The 19,942-nt window shown below is 40.2% G+C and overlaps 1 protein-coding gene across 6 annotated transcripts in view; it reads left to right on the top strand.

Moving 5' to 3' along the window:
- Positions 1 to 4,448: 4,448 nt before the first annotated feature.
- LTO1 (LTO1 maturation factor of ABCE1) overlaps positions 4,449 to 19,942 on the top strand; it is a 30,785-nt gene continuing 15,291 nt past the window's right edge. For 3 of the 6 annotated variants that reach the window (XR_014228927.1, XR_014228928.1, XM_082318779.1), the window contains exons 1-5: positions 4,449 to 4,553; positions 5,171 to 5,276; positions 7,879 to 7,949; positions 8,162 to 8,279; positions 16,687 to 16,753. Coding sequence is in view for 4 of the 6 variants with exons in the window: in XM_082318779.1 (XP_082174905.1) it covers positions 4,480 to 4,553; positions 5,171 to 5,276; positions 7,879 to 7,949; positions 8,162 to 8,279; positions 16,687 to 16,716 (399 nt within the window). In the remaining 2 variants the exon portion in view is untranslated. Of the gene's footprint in view, positions 4,554 to 5,170; positions 5,277 to 7,878; positions 7,950 to 8,161; positions 8,280 to 8,634; positions 11,419 to 16,686; positions 16,754 to 19,942 lie in introns of those variants that run through there. The other 3 variants (XM_082318777.1, XM_082318778.1, XM_082318780.1) reach the window with 3 other exon arrangements.

Genomic DNA, 19,942 nt, shown 5'->3' with positions numbered 1-19,942 from the left:
AAAAAAAAAGCTCTACTGGAAATACTGGTGTTCTTCTGACCTAGCACTTCATTGCCAATGCAATATTTATAATTAATTTATTGAATACATACATCTGTTTATTTTGTTACTGTTATTTATGCTCAAAATTCTATTTATATACTCTTGAAGGTGGGTTTTTTAGTTGTAACAAATTTTGTGATGTTTTGTAATCATAAAATTTTAGCAAATGATAGCGTTTTAAATTTCTGTGCGTTATCAATAGTGTAATGTGTACATTTGCAATAAAAAAAAAATCATCTTCAACACAGAAATCTAGCTGGCTCTTTTGTCACTCCTTTAGTCTAGAGAATTCAGGGAGCTTTAGCAAACTGTGGCATCTGGCTTGGCAGCAGAGGTGTGAAGATGGAGTCCCTGGCGAAGGTGTTTTCCCAAAGCTAGGCAGTGAATGCCAAGGCTGGAATTCCAGTCTGTCTGCTGCCAGTTACTGATGAGCTCCATGTGCAACAGCAAGTCTAAGAAAATTATCTGTGTTACGGAAGGGTTTTGGAAACAGCTCATTAAATTTTGACCTTGGGATATGTGATGGTTGCTCCATCTAGTCCTAAGTTGTTACTCTCTTAATACAACAAATGAGTGAAGCTCAATTTTAAGCTGTGTGAGTGCGTCCTGCTGTTTTCCTCCCATTTCTCATCATTCAATCATAGAATAGAATCATAGAATCATTTAGGTTGGAAAAGACCTTGAAGATCATCAAGTCCAACTGTTAACCCAGCCCTGCCAAGGCCACCACTAAACCATGTCCCTAAGCACCACACCTACCCATCTTTTAAATACCTCCAGGGATGGGGACTCAACCACTTCCCCAGGCAGCCTGTTGCAATGCTTGACAACCCTTTTAGTGAAGAAATTTTTCCTAATATCCAACCTAAACCCTGGCGCAACTTGAGGCTGTTTCCTTTTGTCCCGTTGCTTGCTACTTGTGAGAAGAGGCCAACACCCACCTTGCTACAACCTCCTTTCAGGTAGTTGTAGATCTAGGCCAGCAAGTGCTGCCTGTAGACGTCACCAGTTACACTTCATCGGCAATAAAGCAGTTGTGGATTTTCATCTATTCTATAAAACATCCCTTTCATATTCCATTTATGTCATTAAACCCTGCTGTTCACACTGCTGGCAGCCTTCAAGGTGCTGGACAGTGAAAGGCGTGCTAACCCCTAACTGCGCGGAGGAGGTGATTCCTTGGGAAAATGGAAAATTCCCCATCAGGTGTGGTTTCTCTGATTCTTCTTCAGCTGCGCAAAATCCACCTGCAAAATGAAAAAAATCCTGTGGGTGGAAGGCTGCTCTCTTTTAAAAATGGGAACCATACTCGACAGTGCAGCCAGGGAGAAAACGGGTTGCTTTTGCCTGTAAAAGATGCAAATTTCTGGCAGGAAAAGAGACTGAACATTTCCGTTTGGAAATGCTGTGAGTCACAGGAATTGCAGATTTCTTGGCCGGCAAACATCTCCCATGGTGTTTCCCATTCTCCTTTGTGCTGAGCCACTGCCACACATCCGGAGGGTTCCCGCTCCTCATGTCCTGGGAGATCTAGTCCTGATGTTCAAGTTGTTTTATTCCAAAAGTTTTCAGGCTTGGGGCATTCTGGTTTTCTGTTTTGCATTTCTGGTTTTGATCAGACACTCTATTTTCTCTGAACATTAGGTACCTTTCAAGACCTTTTAGTAAAAAATAAAAAAACAGAAAACAAAATAAAATAAATATGAACTTTTAAAGTTTGGTCAAAAAAATTCACTTTTACTTTTCTGCTAAAAAAATTGCACAGTTTTGATGGGAAACACAGCAAATAACAGAGTTCAGAGGGTACACTGTTTAATTGAACCAGTGAGAGATTTTTTCAATAGATGTAACATCGTCGTTAGTGAATGTTGCTCAAGAGCACAAAGATGAGCAACCTTCTATTTGCGAACAGCATCTTGAGCTCTCAAGTGACCCTGTTTGCTGACACCTTTGGATTTGCATCTTCCACCAGCAGCACAATGTTTCTTACTGCAACAGCATGGTCAGAGGTTGGTTCAATATTTATTCAGACGGAGGGAAGAATGCCAGGAGCTAAATTACCCACACCGCTTCCTGGAGCACTTTAGTTTTCCTTGGAGGTTTCCCATCCAAGCTCTGACCAGACCTGGCTGTTTTGCTTATAAAATCTGACAAGATCACAGCTTGAGGTGGAAGGATTTCTGGAAAATGCTTTCCCTACCATCAGACACCTGACTCGGTCAGGAACTTGGTGTGCAAAACCTCGAAACACCATTGCCTTTGGTTCTGTGGGAATGTAAACACCACTACCACCATTCACGATACACCTCCCGGTTGATCATAGTTTCTCAGACAGTTAGGACAATTGCAGTGCTTTCATTTGCAATAGTACATTTTACAGCCCTAAAAGGTTTTTAAAGGTCAGGTGTCAAATGTCTCCTTGTGAAGTCTCAGTTAGAAGCTATGATGTGCAAATACGAGTTGTTAGAGTAGTGGGAAGGCTGTAGGAAAGGAGATACTGAGCATCTCCATTTCCACTTTGGGGAAGTGTAAAAAGCTATAAATCTTTTATTCAGGAGCCATAATATCAGCTTTACCTCTGCTCAAAGCACTGAAACTATGTTCGTGGAAAACTTGGGACCACTCTTTCTACTCTGCCGGTGTACTTTCTATATGAATGGAGAACACAATAAATTAAATAAATGTACTTTCTTTCCTAAACAATGTGTGGAAGCCAACCATCCTTTCAGGCAGCTTCAGACATGATGAAAGCAGAGCTGCGTTTCCTTTGGAAGCGAATGGGAGTGCAGAAAAGACATCATTAGGACTCTGAATTCGGGGTGAATTTGTGACAGTCTAGGCACACAGCAAGTTTATCAGGAACCCCGTTGGACAAGACCAGTTGTTGAAGGTAAGTAAGAATGCCCCAAATTGAGACTAGTGTTTTGTAGTCTTCTTGCCAGGACATTATTATATTTTCAGCATTTTTCATCAATCCCGCTACCTACCGAGATCAAAGAACTTGTTTTTCATTAACTTCCTAAGCAAGATTTAAATTGTAGCTCTGAGCTTAGAGGAAACCTTCAAAGGCACCTTATATTTCCACTGACATCAGTGGACAACATGTGTTTGCTTGTGATTGCGTGGTTGTAGAGCGGGTAGGTATTGACACCTGGCAAACCTTCAGTGATTTCATGTGAGATCCAGTGAGATCTACACTTTAAATTGATGAGAAAATGAGCTGGCCCACTGACTACAGTCGCTCTGTTTAAATCAGTATAGCCTGCTGCGATGGAGCATTTTTAATGAACTGTGATTGCTGCATCTGGTTAGCTAACCTTTAGTAGTGTGACTTTATGTTCACTCTAATGTAGTTTTATTTTTTCTTTAGATCCGTCTCTGGATTTTAAAGCTGTCTTTGAGTCCTCTGCCCTCCTGTGTTTGATATGGAGGCTAAAACACCCCCTGTGCCCCTATCTGGATTGGCAGACTACTTTGGTGTGCCCAGAGCCACATTTTCATTAAGTATTTGGAAAATGAAAGTGTAAGTTAACATTAAAGTATATGCTTATAGATAAGTATAAATGCTTCCTTTTACCAGTGTTGACCTGTAATAACAAACAAATGTAACAAAGCAGCCTAGAATGGCACAGTAAAGTTTGGTTTGGGTATTTACATCAAAAATATTTACGTTTTGGGTATATGTGTCAAAAATACACTACTTGAAAATCAGAAACGTCTCAAAACCTGGCTCGTACCGGAGCCCCGGACTCGTGGGGCTGGACAGGAGCCTCCCACCGCCGGCTCCCGCACCCTGCTCGGGGTGCAGGGAGCAGCAGCCGGGCTGGCTGCTGGGCGAGCTGCGTTGGGCCACCCAGAAAATAAGGCCAAGAAATCAGACAAAAGAGTTCATCGTCAATAATATTTTTTTCCCGGTTCTACAACTCCTGATGGTTTCATGGGAAAAAAGACCAAAATTCGTCCTTTCGCTGGTTTTGCTACTTTTTCCCCGTGCCCCCTCCAGCTCGCGCCCCGATTCCCGGCGGGGCACTGAGCCTTCCCCACGGCCACGCCGGCCCCCCGCGCTCCCAGCGCCGGGCGGGCTGGCGGAGGGGCCCAGAGGCGGCCCCGCTCCCCGGTGCGGACCCCCCCCCCCGGACCCCCCGGTCCCCCGGATCCCCCCCGCGCCCCCCGGCCCCCGGCGGCGCTCCAGCGCCCCCTCGCGGGCAGAGCCCGCGCCACCGCCGCGGGGGCGTGGCGATGCCGAAGGAGGCGGGGTCATTGCCTCGCGTGGCCACGCCCCCTCGCTGCCCCAGGCCCGGCGCGGGGGGGGGGGGCTTGCGCGCCTGCGCACTGGCCCCACGCGGCGCGCGGCCCCTGCGGCTCGCCGTCCTTTCCCGCCATGCCGAGCGGGTGGGCGTGGCCGGGGCCGAGCCGCCGTCGGGCTGAGGCGGCGCCATGGCGGCGGCGGCGGCGGCGGCGGCGTCTCCGAGCTCGGATATGTTCGATGAGATCGTGATGGCTGAGGAGAGGTGGGGTTGGTGCGGGAGCCTTGAGCGGGGCACCGGGGACCTCGGGGGGCAGGCGGGGCCGGAGCGGGGCTCCTCGCTTGCCGCGGGCAACGGTTGGCCTAGGGGGAGGGAGGGGAGCCCCGGGCCTGGGCCTGGGCCTGGGCCTGGGCCTGGGCCTGGGCTTCCACAGCCGGTAGTAGGAGCTGAGAAGGAAAAAGTGAGGGGCGAAGGACGGGTAATGAGCTCGGGGAAGGGGCGAAGAAGGAGAAGAGCGGGGAAAATTCTCCTCTTTGCTCTTGGTGAGCGACCGACCCGATCGATCTCGGCTCTTCCACCCTGTGGAAACTTGGCCCGGAGTTGTGAGCTTGTAGTTAGCTGTGGTGTTCTGGTGAAAGTACTGGGCTGGGTTGCAGAGTGCGTTGTTCTTGGCAAATTATTATAAAGTTGTTTGAAGAGGTCACAGTGTTCATAATTGTATCTTAATTTAAATCAATGTTATGTGGTATTTCTAAATACGGTCAGTTGCGTTTCCGAGATGATACGGCATGTTTTTTTATTTCTGTGAGTTCCTTGTGTGCAGCGTGAGTTTGATACGAAATGAAAGTAGGTGCTAAAAAATTATTCTGCTGTCTTCACAGGTTTCATGGTGAGGGGTATCAGGAGGGGTATGCTGAAGGCAGTCACGCTGGAGTTGTTGAGGGAAGGAGGTATGGATCGCTCCACGGTGCCAAGATTGGGTCTGAGGTAAATGGGAAAATACTTGAGAATCGCAATGTTTTTGTCATTAGGAAATTATTGTAATACAGAAACTGTTGGGCAGAGACCAATATATTGGTAGTCTGAGACCTGCTATGTTATACTGCTCTGTATGTATCCAAGAGGGCCCATAAAACTAGTTTAAAGGTGGTATTTTGATTCAAACAGTTAAATAGATGGTTCAGTGTTTTTTGAGCTTATTTACTCTATGAGATTTTGATTATTTTTTTTTTTTTTGAAAGGGGGGATAGGAAGAGACAGATCAAACAAGCTTGCTCAGAAAAAAATGACGATGGACTGTTCATTTATTTTTGTAACCCAAAACTGTGATTAGAGGCCCCCCTGTACCATCTCCTGTGGCTCAGCATTAGGGAAAAACACAGAACGTTAAGACACCTTGGGTGGAGAAGCATAAAGGGGCAATTCTGGGTGTCTCCGTTGCACTCTTCGTTATTTCTAATACTGGCAGAGTTCGTTAGCATTGTTATTCTTTAGCACATGGAGTCACTTCTGTGTGCTGGCATGCTCACGCAATGGCATACCTGAATCAATAAGCCCTCCTAGAAATGAAAGGACTGGAGAGTGGTGGTGAGGCACGTTAACTTGTCTCATATGTCCAGCTCAAGTTTAGCATAACATGGAGTGTGTTCAGTGCTGTACAATGTAGTTACAGTATTTTTGGACCTGGACTGGATTTTTTTCAGCTTTGATGGGAAGCTGTACTACAGGATTCATGGCAGGCCTTATTTCAAGTACAGCACCATAAATCTAAATCTATTCGATCTATTGAAACCCTTTGGGTAATTTGGCAATTTGGCCTTTTGATATTTTCAGGTGTCAGAAAGTTAATTATGTACAGAAAGAACAGTAGCAATGGTATTAATCCATTCTGAAGTGAAGAAGGGAAACTGTCAAATTCTGGAAGGATCGTTATCATAAAATTTTGGTTTGCATTTGGGTTTGATATAGAGATGTACAGTGATGAAATATTTTCCTACTTACGCTACAACTATGTAGTTCCAGGATGAGAAAGTTAAACAGCAGCCTCCAAAGCTGGATAGTTTTAAACAAAATGGTCCTAGACAGACCGTAATAGAGAAGTGCTCTAATCTACTTGTATTGGGGAAGCTGCAGAGGACAGTAGGATTGTAGACAGCAAGTCACGTTGAATGAGAGAAAGAGTGACTTGGGTAATCTTAGACCTGTCACCCTATTTTGTGTCTTAGGCAAAATTAGGCTGATCTGATATTGGCCTTGCTAGGTAGAGAATTAAAGTAAGACGTTATAATTAAAGCGTGTCTGTTTTCAGGCACATCCCCCAGGCAGGCTTAGGCACAGAATGTGTTTGGGCTCAAGCAGAAGATTGGCACTGCACCGCCGTGGTAGAACAGTGCTAATTAAGCTGAGAAGTCTGCAGCTACGTGTCCAGGGGCCAGGTGTGTTTTACCACAGTAGCTTGCATTTACAGCAGTGGTAACTGCTATATCTGTCAGTTGTCTCCATTTACCTTAGGTCTAAACAGTTTTGGGGCGTGCAAATTAAATTGCTGTCAATGAAAAATTAACTGGAAGCCTCACTTCAAATATGCTTGAGCATTTAATGGGATATTAAGCCCCAAACCCATGTTTGGGCCTTAAAAAGAACCTCCACTGCGTACTTTAACAAACATAACTAAGAGGAGACTTGGAACTAACAAACACTTCCACTCTACTCTGAAGTGGTTTGCAGGCCACAGGAGCTTCCAAGTCCAGCAATGTTTTGTAAGTTTAAATGGCAGGTGTATACACGATCACAAGTATGGACCGAAGTGGGATTGGACTGTAATTTTGGACTTAATTGCTCAAAGTCCGCTAACTTCTGTTTCAGGCGTCTGCGTTGTTTTTCTGTGAACTCTAAGTTGCTTTTGAAAGGGACTCTGGCTGATTTATCCAGTTGGTGCATTGAAGAACTTAACCTATATTCTTATTTCAGTTGGTGTTCAAAGTTGTAATGAGAAGTTCTGGCAGCGAGGCTAGCTTAGTCAGCTCCTCGTGCTTCATTCTGATGCCATGCTACCCTCTTGAATTAGGCTGGTAAAATTGTTTGTGTATTAACTAAGAAACAAATGTGTTTTCCTCTTTGGTTGACTTGGTAGCTCCCTCAGTCCAGCTGGCACACCTTTTTGTAGGGCTGTGCGTGGGCTGCTTAAACTGACAGTGCTGCAAAAATGAATACTTACCAAAACGTCTTAAATAGGTTGTTTTCTAACTGTCTCCCTACTACCACACTTTAATAAATCTGGGGGTTCAAAGCGTATGAAGTATGACTAGTGTTTTGCAGAATTGCTTTTTATGCTGTGTTTTAAGTATTTTGTCCTCTGATGCTGAACAGATTCTTACAAGACATTTTTTGACTCTTGTGCTGTGTAACACAGATAGCCCTCATTTATCCTACCCTAAGTCACTGAACTTCCCAGCGTAGAAACATATTTGTATATCCAGTGATTTGTTTCCTGAAGAATGGGATACAATGTAGTGCTTTATTTTTGTTTGACTATATATACTATGTGTATTTTTTTTTTCCCCCTCATGACATTCTGATAAATTTGCAGATTGGCTGCTACCTTGGGTTTGCCCTGACGTGGCAGTGTCTGCTCCAGAAATGCACGGATGAAAAGAACAGGTAAGGGTAAAAAAAAAAAAAAATATAAAATACACACTCTCAGTGAGCTAAACGAGAGAAGTTGAATTCAAGAAGGATGGAGGGCTGGGTTCTATGCTCTGAATTGTTATATATAACTATTAGTATAATTTTCATATTGACAGATTGAAAAAACTTCTGTAGTAGGCTCATTGGTTTTTCTGTTTTGATTTCATTTTTTTTTCTTTTTGTAGCAAAAAGATAAGGGCTCTGGATTCATTAATAGGGATGATTCAGAAATTCCCATATGAAGACCCCACTTACGATAAGCTGCAAGAAGATCTGGAAAAAATCAGAGGAAAATTTAAACAGGTTTGTAGGATTAAGTTGTTATTTTAGCACAAAATGGTATTAATTTCTGAAAATATTTAGTCTAAACCTGCTCAAAACCACAGTATTTGTGCAGAGCAATTACTGTTCTCCTTTTGCAATCATAGTAAAAATACTTGAAGTGAATTAAGTGAACATATTTGGTACTTGAAAGTTCCCCAACCGATAGCAAATGCAAAATAAAAGAAAAATATTCTTTAAATGAAAACTGAAAATATTATTTGACAATGAATTACAAGTGGGACGAGAAGAAGAGAAATGGAGGAATTGGGAGTTTTGTTCAACATTCGTCTGGGAAAATAGGTGCTTTGAAACACTTTCGTGTATTCTTTTTTAGGTTTGTTCAATGCTAAATATTCAGTCTGATTTTAGAATCGGTATTGAAAGACCTTCACTAACATTTTGAATATAACAGATGAAGATAAACATGGATGACCAAAGAAGAAACATTAAAAGAACAGACAACTGGAAAAGTGTTTATCTCCTCTTATTGTAAACAAAATCAAAATAGTGAAGAGGTGCTAAATGTTAAAGGGGAAAGGGAAGACCATTGAACTTGCAGTAGGACTTCTCATGTGTCGTTTAACATTTATTATCTCCAGGTTTTATTTAGGATCGCTGAAACGCCAGTGTGTAAACCCGTTAAATAGAAATATTTGCTTTAACTCCTCACTAGCCTTGCACTGATAGATTCATTCCTCAAAAGGAAAACATACGCATTTGCAAAGTTTCCTTATTTAAAGCGTGTATGTTACTTAAAAGTCTGTGTATGCAGATCATTCAATTTACACGATGCGTAGATATTGTAGGTGAAGTAAAATATAATTGCCTGCAGACTTTGCAGTAGGAAACATTTTTGTGTGTAAAGGGTAGAATGACAAATGAAGTCAGAATGCGAAGGAGAAAGATTAAGATATCTGCTTGTAAAGTGGCTGCAGCTCAGAACGTGACATTTGCGCTTCCATGAGTTCTGCAGACTGCCGCAGTGTGGGGAAAAAAAACCCTGCCAAACCCCCCAAAAACCAAACCCAAAAAGCTAGCAATTTAAGTGATCGATGAGAGAAATGTCACTACCAGAAGAGCTGTGATACTAATACTAGTATTTACTAGTACCTTTTATCAAGGAATAGCTTTTTATTTTCCAGTCTTGAAAATATACTCTTTAGTCTCATTCAAAAAAATGTATGCTGTCAGCTCAATGTATTCAACTATGTTAGTTTAAGAAATACAGTCAATTATTTTACCTGAAAAATGTTCTGGGTTGGGCTGCTAAATGTCTTTGCATATATTTGCAATGCAGTTATATAATGAATATAAACTTCCATCGGTTCTGGCGTATGCATGTCTGGCTAAGTCTACATGGCATAGTGTAGCTTCATAAAGAAAGATTTGACTACTGTGAGTATCGGAAGCTGTACGCAGGGTAAACTATCTCAGGTGAAGGAAATGTTTTAATGCGACCATAAGCTCGAACAGCACTACTTTGTGCCACCTGGACCTCAGTTCTGTTTTACTTGTACAGCTTTTTTATTATACAAGAAAATAAGCAACTTGAATTTTGAAAACGTACACTGTTTATTCACATCTGGGATATGAAGGACATGCATTCTGCTAAAATTTTTGTCTCTTGGACTCTGAAGATAAAAACAGTTTTGCTGACTGTATGGCGGGAGTTGTGTGCATATGTATCAATTTATTTCAAAATCATCTTTTACTTTTTGTCTGTTTCCTGAGTTTGCAAATATGCCAATGTCAGAGGCTTTTCTTAATAAGTGGTTGCTGGTGTACTTTTTTTGTTTGTTTAATTGTCTTCCATGTGTAAGCGTTCAAACAGCTTTGATACACATAGTGAGTGTCAGGGCCATCTAGTGGAGGAGGTCATTGTATTGTGTAAGAAACAGGTTATAAAAGTTCACAAATATTTATATAGATGGAAGTTGTTAAAATAGAGAGTACAGAACATATGTGCACATGATACAGCTCTTCTAATTATGTGGTGAATTTCTTTGAAATAAAGTAATATTGAGGTAGGATTCATTTGTAGCTTGTTTCCTCATTTTTGAGACCTTGGAAGGGACAGCGCAGCACTGATGGTCTCTTCATTTAGGGCAGTTTGAGTACAGTTGGCTTTTAATTGTTATGCAGCTGAACCACTGGGAACCAGAACAAGCACCAAACTCAAGTACCTGAAAATAGAAGCAAAATAAAATAGTATACCCTGTAATCTCAGTAAACAGATAGGCACAAAACAAAAAGATCACATACTAGAGAAAAGAAAGCTGATCTAACTTTATAATCACTTCAGAGAAATCCAAATTTGAAAAAGTTGTCTCTGCATCCACAAAACAGTTTATTTTTGCAAATCAAAGTAATTTGCCTGTTTACTTCAAATTAATGAAAGGTACTAGACATTCATCTGTGATTAACTTCGACTCAAAATATTTTTTTGTTGAAATCCATGAATTATGCTTTAAATAAACTCCCCCTGGATCTTAGTCTAAAAAAGGCAGTGTTGTAGTTGTTGTGAATGATAGTACAAAGAGAAGTAAACGCTGGAGGTCTAAGTATTCATGTTTTAAAATGTAGCCTTTTTTGGAATCTTTGTACATGGTTTACAAAAATGTACGTAAAAGCAAGGGAAGGGTGTGAGAGCTCAAAGTACCTGTGAAGCATTTGATTAATAGAAGTGTATGATATGTAAGTTACGTGCAAAGCGCTGCTCTAGAGGTTGTATCGAAAACAATTATTTTTGTTCGACTAAGGAGAGGAAGGATCTTTGCAGATGAAGCGGTCAATGACTCATTTTGAAAAATGGTTTGGTGGCTACTTTCCTTGTATTGCTTTAATTTTATTTATAACAAATTAGTATTATTAGAATAAATTATTATATAAATATATATGTATATACACATATTGAACTATAAAGGTTGTAGCAACCAGGATTTCAGACTGGGGTATGCCAGGTTTAGGGTTGCCTATTAGGTCTTTAATTTAGCTCCATATGTGTGTACATGCTGATGGAGTCTCTTATTCCATGAGTCTGTATTTTTCTGAATATCTTGTGTTTCATGTCTTGTATGGGCCTGATGGTGTTTATTAAATGAGGTACGGTTAAAAATTCTGTTGGATATGTAGTCGTATACTTTCTTCGGTGCCAATTCTTTAAACTGTTTTCTGCAACAGAGTTGTGGGGTTTTCTGTGATGTTCAGGGCTGTAACAGTGGAGTCTTCACAGCATACTCTAGGGATATTTTTATACCTTCCTTACAGGAGGTAAAAAGGCCAGGTTACGTCGAGAATATTGGTTTGCCTTAACCAATGTGAGATGTCTAATGTGACTCGTTCCAAATAATTTTGCATTTTGAGTACTTAAATACTTCAGAGTGTGCTTCTTGCCAACATCAAGAGTGGCCGAGTACCTGGCTTTTTTGCATGTTTGTATTTTTCTCAGATCAGTCACCTGGAAAATGAGGAACTTTACAGTTAGCAAACACCTGTGAAAGGTGTGTGCTTAAGCCAACTAGAATGCTACTGGGGGAAAAAAAAATCCATCAAAATTTTGAAAACCAGTATTCAATTTTGTGAGACATAAGCGTATGGTTTCTTTTCTTTCAACGCCTTTCCTGTTATGTTAACATCCTCCTAAAATCAGTAACAAATGAAAACAGATTCTTGTAAATGACTTCATTAGTTTCACATCCTGCTTACTCATCCTGTGTCTTGAATGGTCAGGACTCTGGTGGAAGCAAGTCTTACACTGTAATTAAAGACTCTATTGGACGATCTGTGCACAGAGAGGCTGAATAAAGCTTCTGTGGACCACGGTCATTCAGACATTCCCGGTTTGAATGCTTGACTGTGCAGCTTAAATATTGCTTTAAAGACTGGCTGGAAAAGATATGGAAAAAAATGCAATCTTGTAGATTGTAATATTGGCTATTAATAAAGTGGGACATAGAGATTGTGGCTCTGTGCTGTATTGTCAAACAGGTTTAAAATTTTGCAGAAGTACTTGATCTGGTAAGAACATTTAGATAGAAAATTTCTGCTAAAATTATTGAAGTTGCTAAGACTTAAAAATATATTGCTGTATTCACCGCCTCTAGTTATTGCTCAGTAGTTAGGGAGGAATGTTAGAAACATTTAACTTACAAATTTCTGACTTGCCTGGGCTGCGTTCTAGCTTGTTCTGCTTTTTCATGATCATCTCTCAGCTGAAGCTGTAGAATACAGAATTTTATTAAAAGGTGGGTACGAAGCTAATTACTGCTAACGTACTGAAGTCACTGCAGTCCAGAAGACTTGTAATTTTTCTTTCTACGATATGTGATGAGTACAAGAAATAGTGAGTTTTGAGGCATCAGCAGAGAAAGGTGAACTCTTGACTACAGTGAATTAATTCCCTGCAGAATTGCACGCTGATTCAATGCTGTCTTACAGTCATGGAATTCTTAACTGCTCATACCAAATCAGCTGATGGCTGGCTGATCACTAGAACATGTAAATCTGACTTTGTAGGTTATCTGTGTCATTCTACTACATCAGTACAGTAAAAAAAAAATAGGATGGAGTTTGCTAAAGCCTCCTAGTAAAATTCATGAATGAAACACTTGTCCATCTTCATTAAGCAGCATACCTTCTTTCCATTTGTTGTAAACTGTGATGTGAAGGGGATCAATTTCAGCTTTGAATGGACATCTGTAGTCAACAGAAATGGCTGAAATAAATCAGAAAAAAATCTGGGTATGCAATTGTTCGCTTAAAAACCAACCCTGTAGGAGTAGTCTGGCTCATTCAATCCTATTATGTTTTTCTGAAACAAGGTTGTGATAATTTACAAGTGGATGTGTAAGGAAAGTCTGGCTTCCCAGTTTGGCGTGCCTTGTTTGGTTATGTGACTTTTTGATCCAGTTGCTATTGAGGTATGAAATATATAAGCAACGGTGTGTTCTAGTATGCACCCAGAACCTGTGCAAACTCATGTTGCTAGATTTCTGGATATACGCCATTTAGAGGAAGAAAAATAAAGACTAAACACTCTGGTTTTGTAGGTTTATTTTTGGTAAGTAAAGTACACATTTTGGTCTGTGTCTTCAGGATTTCTAGAAAGGTAGCACATTTTTATTGATTATTTTAAATGGATAGATTACATTGAGATAAAATTATGAGGTTTAATTTTTTGGTAGATCAGTTCCAAAGTTTATATAGGTTTTGTTTTTTGAAGAGATGCAAGAGAGAGTTTGAGGCCTGTGATGTACTTATGAATGCTTATTTACGCTCGGGCTGTAAATACAACTTCCTTTATTGGAACAAAGGGAGATCTGTCTGTCAAAAGTCTGCCTGCACCCTGATATTCCACAGTGCTTTAGAGTAAGAACTGATACCCTTTTAAGATATATGACTTACCCCACAGAAAGAGATCAAATAATCTGAATTTTTCAGGTTTTAAACCCATAGATCCTGTTCTGTTCACATCTTTTTTGTTCTGTATGCATCTACATCCCTTTTTGAGTCCTTTTTGAATGCAGTTTTAATACCCATCTCCACATTAAGATATTACAAGAAAAGAACATTAAAAATGGAATCTTTTATTTATAAAAATCACACAACTACAGGCCTGGATCTAATATTTATTTATTTACTCACAAGCTGCCAAAGTGGTATATTTTATTAAATACAGCCTTCTGTTTCAAGATCTGATTTAATAATCTTAGGTTTTTTTCTAATTTTTATATCAAATGAAAGTGGGTGCCTTCTCCCTGGATGGCTTGTTTCAACATTTGGGTTGGTTTTTTTTTGTTTTTTTTTTTATAATGTCCTGTAATCACTCAGCAGTGTTACATGCTTGAAAGGGATTGCTGATGATATTAATGTTATTTTCTGGAGATAAAGGTGTGGGCAAGCAAGATGAGGATGAGACTCCTTGTCAGGGTAATTGCTTTCTTAAACAATTTCTGCAATGACAGCAGCATGAAGCACTAAACATTTTTGACAAAGTGCTGGTGTTGGTGTGCCTAATAATCTTAAGGATATAGTTTGAAATCTGCTGGAATAGTAGAATTATCTGAAGTCCTTCTGGATTAGAATCTTTATTTCTGACGGGAGTTTGTTCAGGGCATTCCAGAGAAGGTTATAACAAAGCTGGATGAGGCAGATAGAGCAATGTGTGTGTGATACTATATCTCATCTTGATCTTCTTAAAGAGAAGGGCTTTGATTTGAAACAAAAGTTTTAATATTTTTACTAATGTTATAATTCTTCATATTCTTGGTGCTACTTACTATGAACGTTAGTGCCTTTTGAACATTGCCCTTTGCAACTTCCTATGGCAATGGGTTCTGGTCTCATGACAGCCTAAAACTTCAGCTTCCATAGTTTGGCAAGTAACCATGAAGATTCTCATTTTACAGTCTGCCAGAGTTGTGTTTTTAATGGATGAAGTTATGACAGTACATATTACCACAGAAACATGTATATCACCAGAGAAAATGGAGATTTGGGAGGTGTGAAATGAGTTCTGCGGCAAGTTTCCAGTTGCAAGTTTTGGTGTCTAGGATTGACTATGTATAAAGACCAGCTGGAGCAATCTGGTACTGAAGCACTTCAGTGTGTCCCAGCGTTTGGAATTGCAGAACCAGCTCAGCCTCTATTGACATTAAAAATAATAATAAAAAAGCTTTGTGCACTACTTTGAAAGCAGTCTTCTAAGTATATAACTCCATGCACTCAGACTTGAAAATATTGGTTTCCTTAGAGACAAGAAGAGAACTTGGAGCTCTTGGATTCTTGGGATTGTCTAGACTACACTGTGCAATGGGGTGATATCTGAGCTAAAATTAAAGCCAGCTTAACGCAGCAGAAAGAGTATTCCTATGTTAGAACAAAGCACTGATCTAGCTGATGTACAATGCTGCTAAATATCCAAATAAGGTCTGTTTTAACACTGCTTATGCAGTTAGTTCATTTGTAGCTAACTTGAATATCTCTTTGGCATCACACTGTGAATATTCCTACCTTAATCACAGGTGTGTTTATTCCTGAGTGTAGTAATTACTTTCTTGCAGTATTTTTCATCCTAAGATTCTTTAAGTACTTTGCAACTCCTGAACATACGTATAGTTCTACCAAATGATGTAATACTGTGTGGAAGGAAACATGGTCAGTAAACTTATGTGAAACGTAGCCAACATAGGAGACTTTGGAAATCTTTATTAGCATAAAGTAGCACCCGTTAATTCTCATATGAAATATATGAAAGGTAAAAAAAAAAATCAGCCATAGTAAGTGCCAGTTGATTCTGAAGTGGCTTGCTAGACAATGTTTTTAATTGTTCTATGGTATTTCATATACGTAGTTAATTGACCAATAATATGGCATTCTGCGTGTCTGGTTTTGGCATGGCAAAATTGCCTACAGAAGATTTCTGAATAGGTCTAAGAAATAGCGTATAGCTTTTGTCTTGAAAAATTAGAACGCTTGATTGTAGTTGTGCAGAATTTGTGTGGACGGCACCTGAAATAGTGGTATACTGACTGAAAGAATTAAACTGATATTTGTTTTATAATAAAATTACAGAGTTTACTTTTAGCAAAATTTTTAGGCAGAAAGAAGACTGATTATTGAGTCTCTGCATCCCGACTCTGAACTAGACACAATCAACATCAGTATTGGTTGCCGTCTCTCATTTTTGATTATTTAGCAGCATATTTTGCTGCTTTATCTCAATGTAATAGTAATTACAATTTTTAACCTTGAGCATCTTCAGGATTCTGGGGAATAACCAACAGCACATGGAATCTTTCTTGATTGTAGGAACTGTGAGTCAGCAACCCTTTAATTTTTTTAGTTGCAGCTATTGTTCCAGCAGCAAGCTTTACTGCTATTGTCCACTGTTTGTCCAGCTCACGTTTACTGGACTGTGGGAACGGATTAGGGTTTCATGGCTTTTTTTTCCTTCTTGCATAAACTCTTGATCAAAGACATTCCTTGGATGACAAAACACTGTATACTGTGTCACACAGTCCTGACCAGACTACACGAACAGTAGTTTAAAAACACATGCCTACATTGTTCTCTAAACTGGCTTTTTTTTTTCCCAATGTATGTGCAGACATTGAATTTTTGAGACCCCATTTACCTCCTTTAAAAAACACATATACAGAAGTTATTGTTAATAAGCACTTGACAGCTTCTGAAATACAAGTAAAAAACAAATGACTATTTGAAACAGAATCAGTATAATAGTATGTCACTTTTAAGCAGAGCTAGAGATTATGTCTGCAGTGTATTTCCTTCTTGAGGAGACCTTGGGTCATGGTGCAGTTAGTCAAGTGCACTGTGAACCCAAAACCACATGGACTTACGGCATCATTTTGTGTGTCCTATCCAGAACACCGGAGTAAGATGGAGAATGATTTGAGCAGAGTTTGGGAATTCATAACCCTGCTTCACCATAGGTACGTTGTTAGAACCGCATGTTGAGAATCTGGCTCGTTATAGTTGCGTGTCTTGCTCTTCTTTTAAGTTCTCTTATGCAATAAGATGAGGGCAAACATCACAAAAATCCAGTAGCATCATTATTTCTCAAACTAATGAGAAAGAAACAAATCATGCTAGAGAAAAATAGGGAGAGACTTTTTCAAGGAGCCTTGACTTGTGATTTGCCTGAAATTTTCCTTCAGCAGAAGCATGGGAGAAGTGAAAAGAGATCCCTGAGGACACCTTAAGCAGGTTTACAGAGGGATTTTAAAAACATGGAGGACTATATTTACGTAATTGGAAAGTTGTTGGAGGATGAGAGAACACTTGTGTTGCCATAAACGCGTGAGGCTTTGCATATACTTGTTTGACTCTGCAACGCTGTTGAGCGCTATCATGCAGGAGTGAAGGCAGATGAACTCTTTCACTTAAATTAGAAAGATATTGTCCGTAAGGGAGGAACCTTTCTGATCCTTTGCAGTCCAAGGGTCTCCATGAAAAGAGAAACCAGAATTAATATGTGGCTGATAGATGTATTGTCTAAACTGAACAAAGTGGTCATAGTGAATGACTGAAACAGCTACAGAAATATTGAGTCAAAAACATGAAATAAATGTGTTCTGTTTATAAGAAATAATGTTTACTTTTGAGGAAATAATTGCTGATGCCTTCTGGAAATCTTGGGAAGATGTTAATGTCTGCGTATATAGAAAGAACATAGCTAGATTTAACAGTATACATTTGCTGAAGATCCGGTCTTCATATTTAAAGTAGCCAGCAACCAAATGTAAAGAACTATAGTCTGCCGGTGTTCAAGGAGCAAAAAATAATACCCTGTATTCAAACAATCCGTAGCGATAAAATCTAATAAAAGGAGAAATAAAACATCAAAAAGCTTAATTGTCCGTTTCAGACAGTTTGCCATCAGAGTAGTGACTTAGGACACTAGGTCACTCGTTCGGTGCTGGCTCAGGTGAGTTGTCGCAATGCTCTGGTGGTGGCTTAGTGATCTTTGTTAAATGATTTGCCCATCTCAGCCCAGCTCCTCGAAGACTGGTGCTAATGTTACAAATAACATCCTTACGGTGGGTAACATGTTAGCTGTCGTAGGAGGCCAAGCTTTTAATGGAGTATAGCTTGTGGATGGGTTAAGACAAGTGTTACAGGGCAGTCAGGTGGGATGGATGACATAACAAAACCTCACCACTCAGCAACAAACAATCTAAAATTTATTTACTTAGCAGGTTGGGAATGGTGAGTGGATAGCAGTTTCCATTCTGTGTTGCTTCTGATCTAGCCAGTCGACGTGTCAGATCCTGGCTTGGAGCTTGGCCTGTGCATGTAGCGATTCCTCCTTTGGTTCAGCTTTTTTGATGGTATTAGATATCTGTACCTGGGGCTCTCTCCAACTCCGAGGGGTTACCCTCTTAACCAGTTACTGCTTTATATATTTTCCAGCACAAGCAGTCCCAGGCCATTCTCTCTGAGTTTTTCCATATGTAAGCCCAGTTACTGGTGGGGAGGAGGAGGTTCCTATCACCCTCTGGTCACCCACCCCAAATGCGTTACCAAGTATGAATTTAGCAACAGTTGCCTAATGAAGTTCTTATTTTGCTTCTGTGTTTTCCAGTTCATGCCAGGTTAGTCAGAGCTGAGCAGATGTAGTCAAGGTCTCATTTGCCTGGGCAATCTGTGGCTTTCAGGTAGGCTTCACTCCTTGACAGATGTGTTAGCAGGGAAGATTGTACTGTGACTGCCCATTAGCATATTTTGAATATGATGGGAATATAATTTTGAATATGCTCATTTTGAATATGATGGGAATATGATTTTCTACTGCAGTCTTCAAGTGAGTGGACAGACTGGTACTCTGCTTTTGAGATAGATCACTGTGATTTTTTTATCTGAAATAAACACTAATTGTATTTCTTCAAGGATATTGTCATAAATAAGAAAAGTAACATAAGCCATAATTAAAATGAGAAGTGAAATCCACACAGATGGATTTTTTTTTTTTTTTCCCTACTGTGTAAGAGGGAGGACCCTAGCAGCCACTAAACACAGCCTCCTGCTTCCAGAGAGGCAACTTGAGAAAAGTATATCCGTTGTTGAGTTGGTCTGTGTATGGCAGTGACTGCTCCCTAAAAGCTTGGGGCTGGTCTGTGAAGGAATTGGTGCTCTGAAGACCACATTAAAAACAGCTTCAGGAGCTGGGTAGAAGTGGTGGTGTGTACTCCAGCAGCAGATCTGTTGCCCACACACCGCGGGTGGTGCTCCTGCATCAGCAGGGCCTGCACAGGGTGAAGATGCTGCCTGTGTGCCTTACTCCTGATCGGCCGTGAGCACCAGTTTTTCTGCCAGTAGGTCCTTCCTCAGGTAAGAGCGCTCAGGAAAATGAGGGCTGTGAATACTTAGTGACTTCCCTGAAATGTGAGACTTTTTAATACATAGTCTTCACATAGGCAAAAAGTAGGACAGATCTAAGCAGGGCTCTGCAGATGCTAATGGGATCGCCAAGAAACTGTTTCTGTTTTCCTTCTTTAATGTCTATCACATTAAAGAAACAAAAGGGTAACTTCTGCCTTGCCCTAAATTGGTACTCCTTGACCCTAAAAAACAAAATCAGAAGTCTGGCAAGTCTCACATTATCAGTGCAATCCAGTTGACTAATTTGCAATCCCTTTCTCATCATTTGATTGGAATATTGCGTGGAATTCAGTCAAAAGCCAGATGGGAATCTGTTTGCCACGCCAATGCAATTACTAGTATCAATTATATTTGTGGGATCATAAAAATACCATATTTGTCTGAAGAGATACATTTCCCATAAAATGAGGCTGGCAGAAATTCATTAAAATGCCATCATTTATAGCTTTACTGCCTTTGTCCCATTGTAGCTTTTCAGTGACACTGCCAGGAATCTTTATCAGAGTATCTAGCCCACATGCCTGGGTCATTCCTATGACTCCTTTGAAATAATAGCTCCAAGCTTCACTTTCTCCTCTATCTTCTGGAGTTTTCTATCACTTAAAATGCCAGATATGCTTGAATGTAAGTGGATTCCGAGTTTTTACACTTAACAGATCTTGTTTATTCTTTAATAAAGAGTATGTGAATTTAAGTGTTCGTAAAACATCCAGGCTTGTCAGTCAGTCTGAATTCAGCAA

This window comes from Platalea leucorodia (genome assembly GCF_965183815.1).
Source record: "Platalea leucorodia genome assembly, chromosome: 7".
NCBI lineage: Eukaryota > Metazoa > Chordata > Aves > Pelecaniformes > Threskiornithidae > Platalea > Platalea leucorodia.
This window is presented reverse-complemented; position numbering and strand designations above follow the sequence as displayed.